Source organism: Mustela erminea, chromosome 1, assembly GCF_009829155.1.
Source record: "Mustela erminea isolate mMusErm1 chromosome 1, mMusErm1.Pri, whole genome shotgun sequence".
NCBI lineage: Eukaryota > Metazoa > Chordata > Mammalia > Carnivora > Mustelidae > Mustela > Mustela erminea.
Window position 1 is genome coordinate 209,309,294 of NC_045614.1, and position 15,229 is coordinate 209,324,522.

Genomic DNA, 15,229 nt, shown 5'->3' on the forward strand with positions numbered 1-15,229 from the left:
GGTGAAGCTTGGGGCTGAAGATAAAGGGTGTACGTGCTAGCGTACAAATGGAAGTGTAGGCCACTTCACGTCGTCCTTTCTTTTCTGCCCCCTCATCTCTCCCCGCACCCCGCAAAAGCCAGCACCCTCCCTGTACCCTTCTGTCGGGCAAACGGAATGGCTCCCGCGAAGAGACCTGTGCATACTGACGTTTGGAGGTGGCCCAGTGAAATGTGACTGGGCACATCTGACCATCGCGTGCAGAAGCCCATCTGTCAACACACCTGGCACCCAGGCCTGCTTTTTTAGTGCCTTACTCTTTAATATGAAGGAGCAGCCAGGGATCACCAGAGAGAGGAGGAAAGCCTCAAAAGTGAGAGAGACCCAAAACAAACAATCAGCCAACAAACAAAAAAGGAGACAACTGTAAGAACCAAGACAACGAAAGAGCAACATACTCCCTTCCTGCCCCCTTCCCAGGTTAATAAAAAGCTCAGGAGAGTAAAAGATGTATTATTAAAAGAAAGGACAGAGTAGCAGGACAGAAGAGTTGAGAACAAGGAAGAGCTCTTGGAAGTTTAAAAATACAATAGTTGGGGGAAAAAAATCCACGGACAGGTTGGAATGTAAAATTGAAGAGTATTAGGGCAGGGGACTGTCATTTTAAAAATCTAAATGTGTTTAAATTGTTCCGTGTATGAATATTTAGTACTCATTTTTAACTGTAGGCATCTGCCGTGTTGTTAAGTGTAAGGATGGTGCTTATTGTGGATTATTTTTGTTGGGGAAGATGCTGGGGTTGGTTTCACATCGCCTGTTCTTGAACAAAGAATGCCTGGTGGGGATTTTGGAGCCTTGGGCTTGTGTCTGGTATTCTGGACGGGTGTTAGTGCAGTAGACATTGTTTACAGGCTTTCGCCAAATTGGCCGTGTTTCTCGGGGGTAGAATGCAGGCTCTGGGGTCTGCTGGCCCTGTTCAAATCCAGCTCTGTCGCCAAATGTGTGGTATTGCTCGAATCACTTCACCTCTCTGATTCTCGTTTTCTTGCTCTGTAATACGGGCATGGAAGTAACCCGTGCGTCTCACCTGTGTCATAGGGCTGTGACAGTGAAGGGATAAAGAGCTATAAAGCTCCTATGAGTGTGCAGCGTGTACTACGTGCTCATTTAAAGAAGCCAGTGTTGAGGCCACCAAGCAGATGGGCGGGTTGTGTAGATGGGGAGAAAGCATGTATTTAAAGAGTAACAACCCACTGGTAGTGATGAAACATGCTGTCCTGAGCTGCTGGTGTCACTCCCCCCACTAAAATCCTAGTTTCAGGAGAGTCTCACGTCCACGTTCCCCAGGGCCCCTCCTTGGACCTGGCGCTAAGAAGCTGCGGAGAGTGAATGAATGAACCCCTTGGTCGTGACTCTGATGTGCAGTGCTGTCCCCCAGCGTTGGCACTGCTGCCAGTTCCGATCATTAAAGCCAGCGTGTTAGTGTGTTTATAAGTATATAAGAAATGAGGTTTTCAGAAACTTAAATGTTGTATTTCAATTACAGGCGTCGATTAGCAAGGTAAAAGTGACAGAACCATGGCTCAGTTTCCAACACCTTTTGGAGGTAAGTTTTCAAACATTTTTCTCTTTTAATGTATTCGAGACCTTTTTCTTTTTTCTTCCCTATTTTTTTTTTTTCTTTTATGAGGCACCATGCCCAGTGACCCTGAGATCAAGAGTCACATGCTTTATCTGCTGAGCCAGCCAGGCGCCCTGAGACCCTATTTTTTTTTTTTTTTTTAAGATTTTATTTATTTAGGGGCGCCTGGGTGGCTCAGTGGGTTACAGCCTCTGCCTTTGGCTCAGGTCATGATCTCAGGGTCCTGGGATCAAGCCCCACGTTGGGCTCTCTGCTTGGTGGGGTACCTGCTTCCCTTCCTCTCTCTCTGCCTACTTGTGACCTCTGTCTGTCAAATAAATAAAATATTTTTTAAAAATTTATTTATTTATTTGAGAGAGCGATAAGGAGAGAAAGCAGAGCAGGAGGGAGGGGCAGAGAGAAGCAGACTCCCCACAGAGCAGGACTCAGGACTCTATCCCGGCACCCCAGGGTCACCACCTGAGCCCAAGGCAGATGCTTAACCCACTGAGCCAGCCAGGTGCCCCTCTGAACCCTATTTTTAATATTGTTTCTTCTGGATTCCTTGGAAGCAACTCCCGGGCATCATCGCATATCATCCACAAATATTTTAGCGTGTGTTTCTGAATGATGTGAACGCTTTCAAAGACATAATTATGATACCATTGTCATACTTATAAAATTATGATACCATTGTCATACCTATAAAATTCTTGATAATTCGTTAATATCCTCATCTATCAAGGCAGTGTTAGAATTTCCCTGACAGTCTTCAGATCTTTTTTTGTTATGGTTTGTTGGATCCTATCAGGGTCCAGACATCGCGCTCAGTTCACGTGCCCCTTCTGCCTTTCACTGTTCTCTCTTCACAATTGTATTCGTCGAAGTAACTGGATCATTTATTCTGTACTTTTCCCAAAACTTGAATTGGAAGCAGGACATTTTTGTTTGTTTTATTTTATCTGCTTAAAACATATTAATCTGCATAAAGTAGAGTTTTGGTTTTTTTTTTTTTTTAGGTTATATTCCCAATATTATGATGAAAGTGTTAAATATTTTGCTTACTGGCTCGGTTTTTATTTTATTTTGTTTTGTTTTGTTTAAAGAGAGGTTGCCGTTATTATGGCTTCCTTTTGGCAATTGTCTGACTAGTCATAAGGGGAGTGAGGCACGAATCACCACCCCTCTGATCACATTCGTTGAGGTCCCTGCGGATTTCCAGTACAGAACCCTCTAAACTCTTTTTTTGTCCCTCTTCTTAGTTACGGGGCAGGTTTGTGTTTTGTTGTGTTTTTGCTTTTGCTTTAGTTCATCGTTCTAGGGACGATTTCAACAAGGCAGGAGGAGTTGCAGGATTACAGGCCTCTGAGTGAAGGGATCATGTCTGTTTCAGTCACTACAGTGTCTCCGATGCCTGACACAGTGCCTGGCACATAGGAAGTGGCCAGTAATTATGTTTCCAGCAACTGACTGGATCCCACCTTTCCTGTCACTGTCCGACCAGACGACATAGAGAGGGGAGGGGTGACGTTACGACATTTTGCTTTTGTGCCAGTCACATTGGTGTTTTGTATGAACATCTGTATTGCCTGTTCTCACCTTTTGGGAGCATCTGAACTTTGGACGGTCTTCCATCTATGTATAAAGCTACAGTTATTTTGAAGACACTGAGGAGACCTAGGACGAAAGTGAGGAGGATCTCAGAAGTGAAGGGGCATCTGGTCAGTCTTAGAGCTAAAACTGAAGGAGAACCCAAATCCCGTTCTCTTCAGTTTGCCTTTGTGTTTTTCCAGGATACCTGTTTTCAAACGCGTCTTTATTAAGGTATAGTTTACATAGCATGAAATTCACCCATTTTAACTGTACAATGCAGTGACTTTTCGTAACTTTTTACAGAGTTGTGTAATCATCACTACAATCCAGTATTTCAATATTTTTGTCACTCCAAAAAGATTTTCATGGAATCATTTGTGATATGAATTATGAAACTACGCTTTGTGCGTAACGTTCTCATGACATTTAAAACACCTGAAAATATAGTTTTAAATTGGTTTGTTGCTTGAGCTTATGTAAATAAATGACTGTTAACTTGTGTCTTATACAGTCCTGCTAGCTATAAGATTATGGGACAAGATTTAAAAAAAAAAAAAAGAATTTGTCCCAGTATCTTTCTTATTATGGCCTGTTTTAATTTTCTAACTTGTATGCATAACTTCCAAGGATAAAGAGATGTTAATTAATGAGATTATTATTATTACTATTTTTTAAGATTTTATTTATTTATTTGACAGACAGAGATCACAAGTAGGCAGAGAGGCAGGCAGAGAGAGAGAGGAGGAAGCAGGCTCCCTGCTGAGCAGAGAGCCCAATGTGAGGCTCGATCCTAGGACCCTGGGATCATGACCTGAGCCAAAAGCAGAGGCTTTAACCCACTGAGCCACCCAGGTGCCCCAATTAACGAGATTATTGATAACATAATGGGAAAGAATCTGGAAGTACGAGGGAAATAGTGCATGTGAGCACTTTGGTATTCTTTTTACATTGACTAATTTGTCTTTTCTTTGGATTCCAGGCAGCCTGGATATTTGGGCCATAACTGTAGAGGAAAGAGCAAAGCATGATCAACAGTTCCATAGTTTAAAGCCAATATCTGGATTTATTACTGGTAATTGGAATCCATATTTTTACATTTTTATTTATCATTAGTGCTTCTATCTGTGGAAAATCTGTTATGCAAAGCTAAGGTGGGCACATATGACACAGAGGACATCTGCCTTTGTCTTGGGCCTGTATTTTTTCAGTTGCTTTCTCTCTACTGCATTCAAACCTGTTTGCACCCCTTTGTGGATGTCAAGCCACTTGTTTTGGGCATATCACTGATGGGAATTGGTAAAGGTCAGTGAACCATATTCTCTTAAATAGTAAAGCAGTGTAAAATGCTTGTTTAATTTTGGCCTTGAACTGGTATGGGAAATGTAAATAAATGAACAGATTCTGAATATTTAAAAACAACAACAACAATAACAGAATTCTCTTGTGCTGTATCCCTAAAGTTCCTTTTGTACTTTGCTCTTTCTTTCTTTCTTTCTTTTTTTTCCCCTAAATATTTACTTATTTCTTTATTCATGTGCTCATGACGGAGGGAGGGGGGAGGAGGAGAGAGTGGGAAAAGCAGACTCTGTGCTGAGCACGGAGGCTGACGTGGGGGCTGATCCAGGACCCTGAGATCATGACCCCAGCTGAAACCAAGAGTCAGTTGCTGAACTGACTGAGCCCCCCAGGTGCCCCTGCGTTTCCTCTTATCTTTTCTGTTTGGTTATTCTTTCGGAGATAGCTTTAGGAAACATGGGATCTAGATTTCCTGGGGACTTTGTGTGTGTGTGTGTGTGTGTGTGTGTGTGCGCGCCACAGTTCTCTTTAAACTATTAATTCTTTTTTTTTTTTTTAAAGATTTTATTTATTTATTTGAGAGAGAGACAGTGAGAGAGAACATGAGCGAGGAGAAGGTCAGAGGGAGAAGCAGACTCCCCATGGAGCTGGGAGCCCGATGCGGGACTCGATCCCGGGACTCCAGGATCATGACCTGAGCCGAAGGCAGTCGTCCAACCAACTTCGCCACCCAGGCGCCCTAAACTATTAATTCTTAATTGTTGATATGACTCTTGTAGTCATTTTTACTTTTTCCCCATAAATGTATTCCAGAAGCACCAACCGTTTGACGTGTAGATAATAAGAGTCACAGGGAACTTTGAAAAGGAGAAGAGTGGGTCATCGGTTTCTTGAGGATTCCTGTAGATGGCCTTTGTTGTATGTGTAGCTGTCCCATCTTACTTAATAGCCGATTAGAGTGGACAGTCTATGCCTACACTTATTAGGCCCTTTTTTTGAGATGAATTTTTAAAGTTTTAAGTAGTGAACTCGTCAATCTGATGGATTCATTCTGCTTTTGCTTATAGATTGACCATGTGGCTTTTAGCATATATTTAAGTCAATATTTGCAGAACTACTAGCCTCCTATTCTTGCAATTTTCTTGTAAGAAGATATCTGTCAGCTGTTTTTTCTGAAACTTTTTCTATTTAATTTACAGGTGATCAAGCTAGAAACTTTTTTTTTCAGTCTGGGTTACCTCAACCTGTTTTAGCACAGATATGGTAAGTTGGAACGTCACAGAAGCAGAAGGAGGTAAAATAAAATATTCCAGTAATATGGGTTCTTTAGATCTCGAAGGAAACATAAATCTCTAGTCTGACATACTCTACGACTTTTTACCAGAGAATACTTCTGAAAAGTATCTTTTCCTATGGAACATTAAAAGAATAAAAGGAAAAGTGATGACATTTGCAGGATAGCGCTGTCAAAAAACTGAATTTCCAGTGGAGAAATTGACATTTTGATATTTTCTCATGAATTTGTTCTAGCTTTATCGCCCTTGTCCATACTCATCTGCATGTCCCACATTTCTTGCTCTATAGTGCAATGGTTCTCCATCTTTCATGACCACAAGGTGAGGAAAATATTTGAGGGCCAGTAGTGAAACAGCCTTACCTTGTATTTATGATAGTGTTGTACAAGGTCAGTGCATAATAAATACTGTTGAATTCCTTGATTAACTATCACCAATTAGCATTCAGTCCTTTGAACGTATAGGACAAAAAGGGACAATAAAAAAGAGAGGCAGATATTTTGGATTTTAGGGTTATGACTTTGGTCATGCCATGCTGAGGTCTGTTGTGAGACGTCCCGGTTTCCTCGCCCCGTGCAGTCCTCACATAGTTCATTTCCAGGCTTTATTGGTGTTGTGGGGCTGGCTGGCTGTGTAGTAGAAAGACGACAGGATTTGTAGTCACCCACCTGTGTTTGATCCCAGCTGCACGACATTCGGTCTTCGTCCTTTGAGCATGTATTCATCCTCTCTGACCTCTGTTTTTTAATCTAGAAAATGGGCAGATATATTTTCCCAATAAGATTGTTGAAAAAATCAGTATATAAAGGACTGTATAAAAAACTGTAGATAAGGGATGTAGTATGGGGCCCAGTATGTAATAGACCCTCAAAACAAAACAAAATGGTACCGCTGTCATCATCAGGGACTGGGGAGTCCCCATAACTAAATCGTCCAATTTATTATATTTATTTATATAATTGTATTATAATTATATATATAATTATTATATAATTAAATTATAATTATATATATAATTATTATATAATTCAATTATAATTGCCTGTCCCCTGAAATGATCAACCTTTTATTTTTATTTTTTTTAAGATTTTATTTATTCATTTGACAGAGAGATCACAGGTAGGCAGAGAGGCAGGCAGAGAGAGGGGGAAGCAGGCTCCCCACTGAGCAGAGAGCCCGATGCGGGGCTCCATCCCAGGGCCCTGAGATCATGACCTGAGCCGAAGGCAGAGGCTTAACCCACTGAGTCACCCGGGCGCCCCATGATCGACCTTTCTTAATAGTATAATGGAAATTAATAAAGATTGACTAATCCCTTGTGGCCTTCAAGCAGAGTCTGCAGAATGTGGTCCAAGCTTGATTACCAGTGTCATCAGTATGAAAATCATTCACTGTGTTCTGAATAGCAAAAAACTCATGGGAAATATAGATATATTTGTATACAGATAAATTTGAATTGAAACTAAATGATACCAGACTCCTGTGCTTTTTTGGGTGTCTGCTTTATGTTCCGTTTCCCGGTTGTCAGCATATTGGCTGCCAGACCGTCTCTTCCAGTTAGCTGCTTCCATGATGCCCTTCTCGCTCGCTCTTCTGATCTGCTTTGAGCTGGGAATGGCACATAACCCAGGTTTTTGGAATTGCTTTTAAAATAAAGAGGTGGGATGGTGGGGGACAGGGGAGCGAGAACAGGGGCACTGACCTGGCAGTTAAGTGCCTGAGTTAAATTCGAGAGACGCGTGACATCTATTTTCCTTTTAAGAAGCTTTCTTTTGCTTTGCGTTCTGGTATATGATTGTATTTCGCACCAGCAGTCAAGGTCACTCACTAGCACCTTCCTTTCACAGGCATTACATCTTCCCTTGAATTCTGCTTTTATGTCATATTCCCAATTTATGAATATTCATTCGAGAAGCAGTTTTATGATGCATATCTGCTTCTGGAAAATCTCACTTAACATTTATTCATTCAGCAGTGGAAAAATACTTATTGAATATCTTCTGTGGAGCAGTGACTGTTGAAGGTGCTTGGGATGCAGCAGTGAACAGAACAGACAAAATCCATGCTTTCCTAGCAATTACAGTCTGGTGAAAGGGTATAGTTAAGAGCAGTATAAAAAGTGTCACATGATAATAAGTATAATGGAAAAATAAAGTATCATCTAGTACATTTCACTTTTTTTCCCTCTAAAAAAAATTTTTTTTTTTTTTTTAGATTTTATTCATTTATTTGACAGAGATCACAAGTAGGCAGAGAAGCACTCAGAGAGAGGAGGAAGCAGTCTCCCTGCCAAGCAGAGAGCCCAGTGCAGGGCTTGATCCCAGGACCCTGAGATCACGACCTGAGCCAAAGGCAGAGGCTTTAACCCACTGAACCTCGCAGGCACCCCCAGAGTTAGGCTTTTAAATGTATAAATAATAACAGCTGATCCAGTGAAATAGTTTTCACTCCCTGTCTCTGTGCTCATCTTGTGTTCTCTCACAGTTTTTCTGGTGCGGTCCCAGGGAAGGCCAGTGACCCTTTTGGTAGAAGGAGGGTTGGGTTGGAGTCTGAAGGTTTGGGCAGTCTCTTTGTCAGTCATTTGGGGAAGAAGAAAGTACCGGATTGAGAGTTAGGGATTGTAATCATCTCTATCTGGGCATTATTTTCCTCGGTGTGGATCCATGAGTGATACATGTGTTACACACCCTGGACAGTTTTGTTCCAGGTAGATGCTGTATTCCATGTAGCTAGTTTGGGACATTGATCTGTCTCTCCTTTTTTTTAAGTGGGCTCCTATGCAGGGCTTGAAGTCATGACCCTGAGATCAAGACCCAAGAAGAGATCAAATGTTGGAAGCTTAACCTGGGTGGCTACACCACCCAGGCTCCCCTAGTTTGAGAACTTTTAAACTGTAACCTACTGATTCTTTGGGGCTGCTTATCTTTCCAGTCTGCTTTCTAGTTAGTAACACAGGAAGACCTGAATTTCCAGAGGATGGAGTCAAGTCAGTGGGTATAATGCCAAAGCGTAACAGTGGCCAAAGATGGTATAACTTCCTAGAAATTGTCTTACTAATAAGGAACTGAAAGGAAACTGGCAAATATCCTGTATCCTTTTGGCAACTTCGGATACTTAACGTTGTTCAACCTTGGCCTAATGTGCAGAAGGAAGAGAGAAAGCGGAGGGGGATGGACAGGAAGGAGCCTTGTGGGTCCAGGAAATAAAAAGAGGCTGAATGAAGAAGGCTTTGGCATCAGAGGCAGTGGGGGCCACAGAGATGGAGATTAGAGGCTGCTAGGGAGAGAAATGAGGGGGAGGGAGGCCCACCGGGGCACGGGCCCTGAGATAGAAGGCAGGATCCAGAGACATAAAGGCAAAGACGAGAAGAGCTCGGTGATCTGTTTAAGGATGGGGCGTGGGTGAGGGCCACCAGCTGTACAACATCTAGTTTCTTCGGACACTTCTGTGCATATGGCAGAAGAACCTTCAGCCCTCAACGAGATCAGTTTGCCAAATTCATCCCCTCCCCAAAAAGGCATCCTGGACTCCTGTTCCCCTTGCCTCCATCCCTCATCCCCTCCATCCTCAGCGCATGGCATCAGGCATCTGTCCAGCTGCTGGGAGCCACGCTTGGTGCCTCTCTTTTCCTCACCGTACGCCTTCAGCCCATCAACACATCTTTTGGTTCCATTTACAGACTTTGTCCCCATTCTGGCCATTTCTTTCTGTCTCCATTGCTACTGTCTACTGGAGTCTTTCTCATACTTCCCCCTTTAGATTTCCTTCTTCGTACAGTGCCCACACTCTCTTTGGAAAAAGTAAATCCATTATAAGCTCCCCATTGAGAAGAAAACCCGAAAGTTCTATCTAGGCTCCAAGTCCCAACCCGAGCTGACCCTCGTCTATTTTCCTCTTCTCTTATTTTGTGCCTCTCTCTTCCTCAATTTCTGTATCCCAGTTTCACTGACCTTCTCTCTGTTGAAATGCACCAGGTTCCTCCTTGCCTCTGGGGCATCGCACTTGGTATTTCCTCCTCCAGTAATCTGTAATGCCCCTTGCTGGCTGATTACCCTTCTGGTTTCAGAGAAGTACTTCCTGACCACTCATGCAGAGTAGTTCCCTCTGCCCACCTGCTCCTACCACAGGCTTCCCTTTTTTATTTGCTTTAGGGATCTCCTTTTTTGTGAATTGTGGACTTAATTCTATTTCTGAGTAGGGCACACATTAACAAGGTTCCAAAAGCCAACACTGTAAATGGGAGCACGGAGAGAGGTGTCCCTTCCCGTGCCAGCACTTTGTCCCTATGCCCTGAATTAGTTTCTTATCATCCTTCTGGAAAAAACAGCAACTTCATAATACCGTAATAATATTTTAATTATTTCCTCTTTCTTCTTATTTTAAAGGTTACCGCCTTCAAATGTTCTTTTGTTCCTCACTTTTCTTACTTAACACATTCTGGAAATCACTGGTATCATTCCCTAGAGATGCCTTTCTCTGTTTTTGTTTTTTTTTTTTCCTACAGTTACATAGTACTCATTGTAGAAGATAACACCTTCAGTATATCCAGCCAGTCTCTTTGTGTGTGTGTGTGTGTGTTACAGTTATTTCTAATAATGTACCAGTGAATGAACTAAAGCATAAATATTTTTATATTGCTGGTGTATCTTCAGAGTAAATTTCTATGAGTGCATTTGCTAGGTCCAAGAGTAAAGGCCTGGGTAGTTCTGTAGATGTTGCCAGATTTCCCTTCATTTGGAGTTGGAGCACTTTTTCCTACCTCCAGTGCATAGAGGGATACGTGGTTTGTTTTTCCCTTAAGGCATCAGCATACCTGTGGTCCCCTTCTCATCTCTGCCCTGCCTGTTGCTACGTATGTGTGCTGCGTATTTAAGATTAATTCATTTTTTTTTTTAAGATTTTATTTATTTATTTGACAGACCGAGATCACAAGTAGGCAGAGAGACAGGCAGAGAGGCAGGCAGAGAGAAGGGGGGAAGCAGGCTCCCCACTGAGCAGAGAGCCCGATGCCGGTCTTGATCCCAGGACACTGAGATCGTGACCTGAGCCGAAGGTAGAGGCTTAACCACTGAGCCACCCAGGCGCCCCAAGATTAGTTCATTTTTAAGAGTCATAAACAGCTATTGTTTGACCTAAGCTTGTTTTTTGCATATGTATTTTTTCACTTTGGAGGTTTTTTAAATTTAATTTTCAGATTCCTAGGCTTTTAGTTTATCTTTCAGGGGCATTATTAGAAATGAGTGTACTGTAGATGGGAGATGAAAGTGGAAGGCAGAACAGAGGTGTTCTTTTTGGGCAGAGAAACCTCCAGAAATAGAATTTCAGGTCTTCCAGAGTTCCAGCTTTTTCACTGGGGAAGAGGGGTTGGGGAAAAAGCTGAGCTTTGTAGAAATAACTACTGTGTTTGCATAAAGCCCTTTGAGTTATCACTACCAGTGAGTCCCAACACTTACATTCTGTTAGTTGAGGAGAAAAAGGTTTTAAGAAAAAATCACGCAAGATTCTCAAAATAAATGTGGGATTTTGGTGGGTGGCTTAAGGTCAAGCACCAGGACCTTGAGAATTACATGTCTCCTCTCCTCTCCCACTGAGGTATTCAGTGGAAGGCTTTTAGAAACACGACATTCTTCTAATTCAACTCTTAGGGGACAGGTCTCTTCTCCAACTAGTCGTTATCCCACATTGGATATTTGTTTCTCTTTAGAAAAATGTGTTTGGGGGGCTGCGGTGTTGGGGATAGGGAGTGAGAATCTCTCTGCTTGATTTTTTTTTTTTTTTAAGCGTGCATGTTGATGTTGATCGTTGGCAAGTTTTTCTTTTCCCTGAGACACATCTAATATAGCTGAGTATCTTTTTAGAAAAACTTAACAAAAGAAGGAAGGTTGATCCTCTCATTTTACTTATTTAACTTCTTTTATAAAACCTGAAAGATAGTTACAAAAATAAGGCAGAGACCGTCTCAATTATGAATATAGATGCAAAAATCAAAACAAAATGATAGCAAATAGAATTCCACAATATATTTAAAATTATGACCAACTTGAGTTTATGCCATGAGTGCCAGTTTGGTGCAGAGTTAAGGCATTCTCTCAGTATTATAGCAACAGATGAAAGGAAGTGTGATCCGATCAGCAGATGCTGAGTAGGCATTTGATGTTAAAACACACACACGCACACACACACACACACACACACATCCCATACCTAATATGTAGAAAGGAAACTTTTTAAATATGTTAGGTTCTAAAGATCGCTACCAAAATTTAAACAGTGAAACACTACAGCCCAGAACTTAGGGGATGTTCACACATTCAATGATGTCTACACTCAGTAAGACCAACCAAAAAAAAGGAAGTGTATAAATATTGGAAACAAAAGTTAACTCTTTTTGCTAGTTATGCAATAGTATAGTTAGCTATAACCTAAGCGATTGTAGGTTAAAAAAATAATACTTGTAGAAGTTTGGTAAGATAGCTGATTATAGCATAAATGATTATTGAAAGCAGAATTTTTCTGTGTTGGAAGTAAGCACTGAAATACAGAAACGGGGGGCGCCTGGGTGGCTCACTGGGTTAAACCTCTGCCGTCAGCTCAGATCATGGTCTCAGGGTCCTGGGATCAAGCCCCGCATCGGGCTCTCTGCTCAGCAGGGAGCCTGCTTCTCCCTCTCTCTCTCTGCCTACTTGTGATCTCTCTCTCTCTGTCAAATAAATAAATAAAACCTAAAAAAAAAAAAAATACAGAAATGGGCAAGTGTTCCATTTAAAATAGTGATGGCATGGTAAAACTCCTCTAAGAACACATTTAATAAGAAAAGTAACTGGGGCGCCTAGGTGGCTCAGTCAGTTATAAGTGTCTGACTCTTGGTTTCAAATCGGTTCATGATCTCAGGGTTCTGGGAACGAGCCCTGCGTGGGACTCTGGGCTCAGTGTAGAGCCTGCTTGAGATTCTCTCTCTCTCCTGTCTCTGCCCCTTCCCTGTTTGCGTTCTCTCTCTCATTCAGTAAATCAATCAATAAAATCTTTTAAAAAATTACAAAAAGCAATTGCTTACATAAAAAAAGTGATCAATCCTTTTTATTTTTTTTTAAGGACTTTTTATTTTATTTTATTTATTTGACAGAGAGAGAGAGAGATCACAAGTAGGCAGAGCAGCAGGCAGAGAGAGAGGGGAAAGCAGGCTCCCTGCTGAGCAGAGAGCCCGATGCGGGGCTTGATCCCAGGACCCTGAAATCATGACCTGAACCGAAGGCAGAGGCTTAACCCACTGAGCCACCCAGGCGCCCCTGATCAATCCTTTTTAAAAACAGATTTATTACTCATTTATTTTAAAAAAGAGACAGAGAGAGTGTGGAGGAGCAGGGACAGAGGGAGATTGAGAGAGAAAATCTCAAGCAGGCTCCCTGCTAAGTGGGGAGTCCCACACTGGGCTCCATTCCATGACCCTGAGATCGTGACCTGAGCCAAAATCAAGAGTCTGGTGCTTAATTGACAGTTAAGTGACTTACCCACCCAGGTACCCCCAAAGTGATCTAATCTTATTAAAGGAAATGTTTGTAAATTTGAACAGATGATGCTATTGTCTTTGGTGGGCTCTTTAATGCAGTGGCAACTTGGTTCCCCGTAGGGTTGTTTGTAGAATAGATCAATGATCTTAACATTCCTAGGGAAGAAAACAAACATCTGTGAATAGCCAAACAAAATCCTTTTTTCAGATTTTATTTATTTATTTGTTTATTTGGGAGAGACCGAGTGAGAGAGTAGAGAGCTAGTGGCGGGAGGACCGGAGGGAGACGGACAAGCAGATGCCGCGCTGAGTGGGGAGCCCAACGTGGGGCGTCATCCCACGACCTTGAGATCGTGATCTGAGCCAAAATCCAGAGTCGGACACTTAACCGACTGAGCCACCCAGACACCCCAAGAAAGGAAAAGTCTTCCCAGATACCAGACTGTACCATGGAGTGAGTTTGATCAGATGACTGTCATATTGGACTGGGAATTGTTAATCCAGAAATAGGTCACTTCATGTGAATATTTAATATACAGCAAAAATATTTCTTAGTTCCATGAGAAGAGGCTGGATTAGTTCATAAAAGTTGTATTATGTTAGTTTCAAGCGTGTAACAGTGCCTGACATTTATGAGTCTGTTACCGTTTAATTTTGTTTGTTCAGTTTGTTTTTTGGATTCCACGTGTAAGTGAAATCATATGGTATAAAAACAGAATTTCTTACAGTAACGATATTATGCACAGACCAATGATAAATTTTAAAAACTAAACAATTGAGAGATAAATTTGGCAGCAAAGACCTCACATACAGCAGTCTCTTATAAACTGACAAGAAAAAGACACATAGTCCCTCAGAAAACTTATTAACAAAGGGTATGAGTGATCAGTTCATGTACGAATTCAGGTGACCAAGATCCATGTGCAGAATGACCCTCAGGCTCTCGGTAGGTGAGTGGAATTCGGACTCCACTGGTGGGGTTTGCAGAAGGGGATCACAGACTGCAGGAGAGCCGAGGTCTGCTCCCACCTGAGGCATAAACATGGCTTCTGTAGCCCATCTTCCACTTTGATGACTTTTTCTTACTTTTTCTTTCTTTCTTTCTTTCTTTTTTTTTTTTAAGATTTTATTCATTTATTTAACAGCCCAACCAGGGGGAGCCCCAGGCAGAGGCAGAGGGAGAGGGAGAAGCAGGCTTCCCACTGAACAGGGAGCCCAATGCGGGGCTCGATCCCAGGACCCTGAGATCGTGACCTGAGCCGAAGGCAGAGGCTTAACCCACTGAGCCACCCCGGCATCCCTTTTTCTTACTTCACAAAAGAAGAGTGTTGACTCTTAACAACTTTTAGAGATTTTTAATCTTTACTGTATGTCATTCTTCTCATTGTGTTTTATGTTTTCATTCCTTGAGTTAACTCCAGCAATACAGGATAATTTTCTGTGAAACTTAATTGTCTTTTTTGGACACTTATGTAGATGTGGATCATTTAAAAGATGGCTAGTGGTGGCAATTTAATTGGGAGTAGCTGTTCTTATAATTTGTTTTTTCAAATAAAGTAGATTGCTTTTTAAAAAATAAATCATCTTAACATTTTTATTTTTATTTATTTATTTTTTTCTTTTGAAAGATTTTATTCATCTATTTGACAGCAAGAGAGATCACAAGTAGACAGAGAGGCGGATGGGGTGGGGGAAGCAGGCTCCCTGGTGAACAGAGCCCAATGCTGGATAGATCCCAGGACCCTGAGATCCTGACCCCAGCTGAAGGCAGAGGCTTAACCCACTGAGCCACCCAGGTGCCCTCTTAACATTTTTAATATCTAGACTAAAAGAAATGAAATCTGGATGAATTTTTTTTTTTTAAGATTTTATGTATTTATTTGAGAGAGCGAGTGATCCAGATAACGAGAGAGCATGAACAGGGAGGAGAGGGAGAAG

The 15,229-nt window shown here is 41.8% G+C and overlaps 1 protein-coding gene across 7 annotated transcripts in view; it reads left to right on the forward strand.

Moving 5' to 3' along the window:
* ITSN1 (intersectin 1) overlaps window positions 1–15,229 on the forward strand; it is a 216,731-nt gene that overhangs the window by 68,756 nt on the left and 132,746 nt on the right. For 6 of the 7 annotated variants that reach the window (XR_004288351.1, XM_032354042.1, XM_032354053.1 and 3 more), the window contains exons 2-4: window positions 1,526–1,585; window positions 4,173–4,265; window positions 5,689–5,752. Coding sequence is in view for 5 of the 7 variants with exons in the window: in XM_032354042.1 (XP_032209933.1) it covers window positions 1,558–1,585; window positions 4,173–4,265; window positions 5,689–5,752 (185 nt within the window). In the remaining 2 variants the exon portion in view is untranslated. Of the gene's footprint in view, window positions 1–1,525; window positions 1,586–4,172; window positions 4,266–5,688; window positions 5,753–15,229 lie in introns of those variants that run through there. The other variant, XM_032354065.1, reaches the window with a different exon arrangement.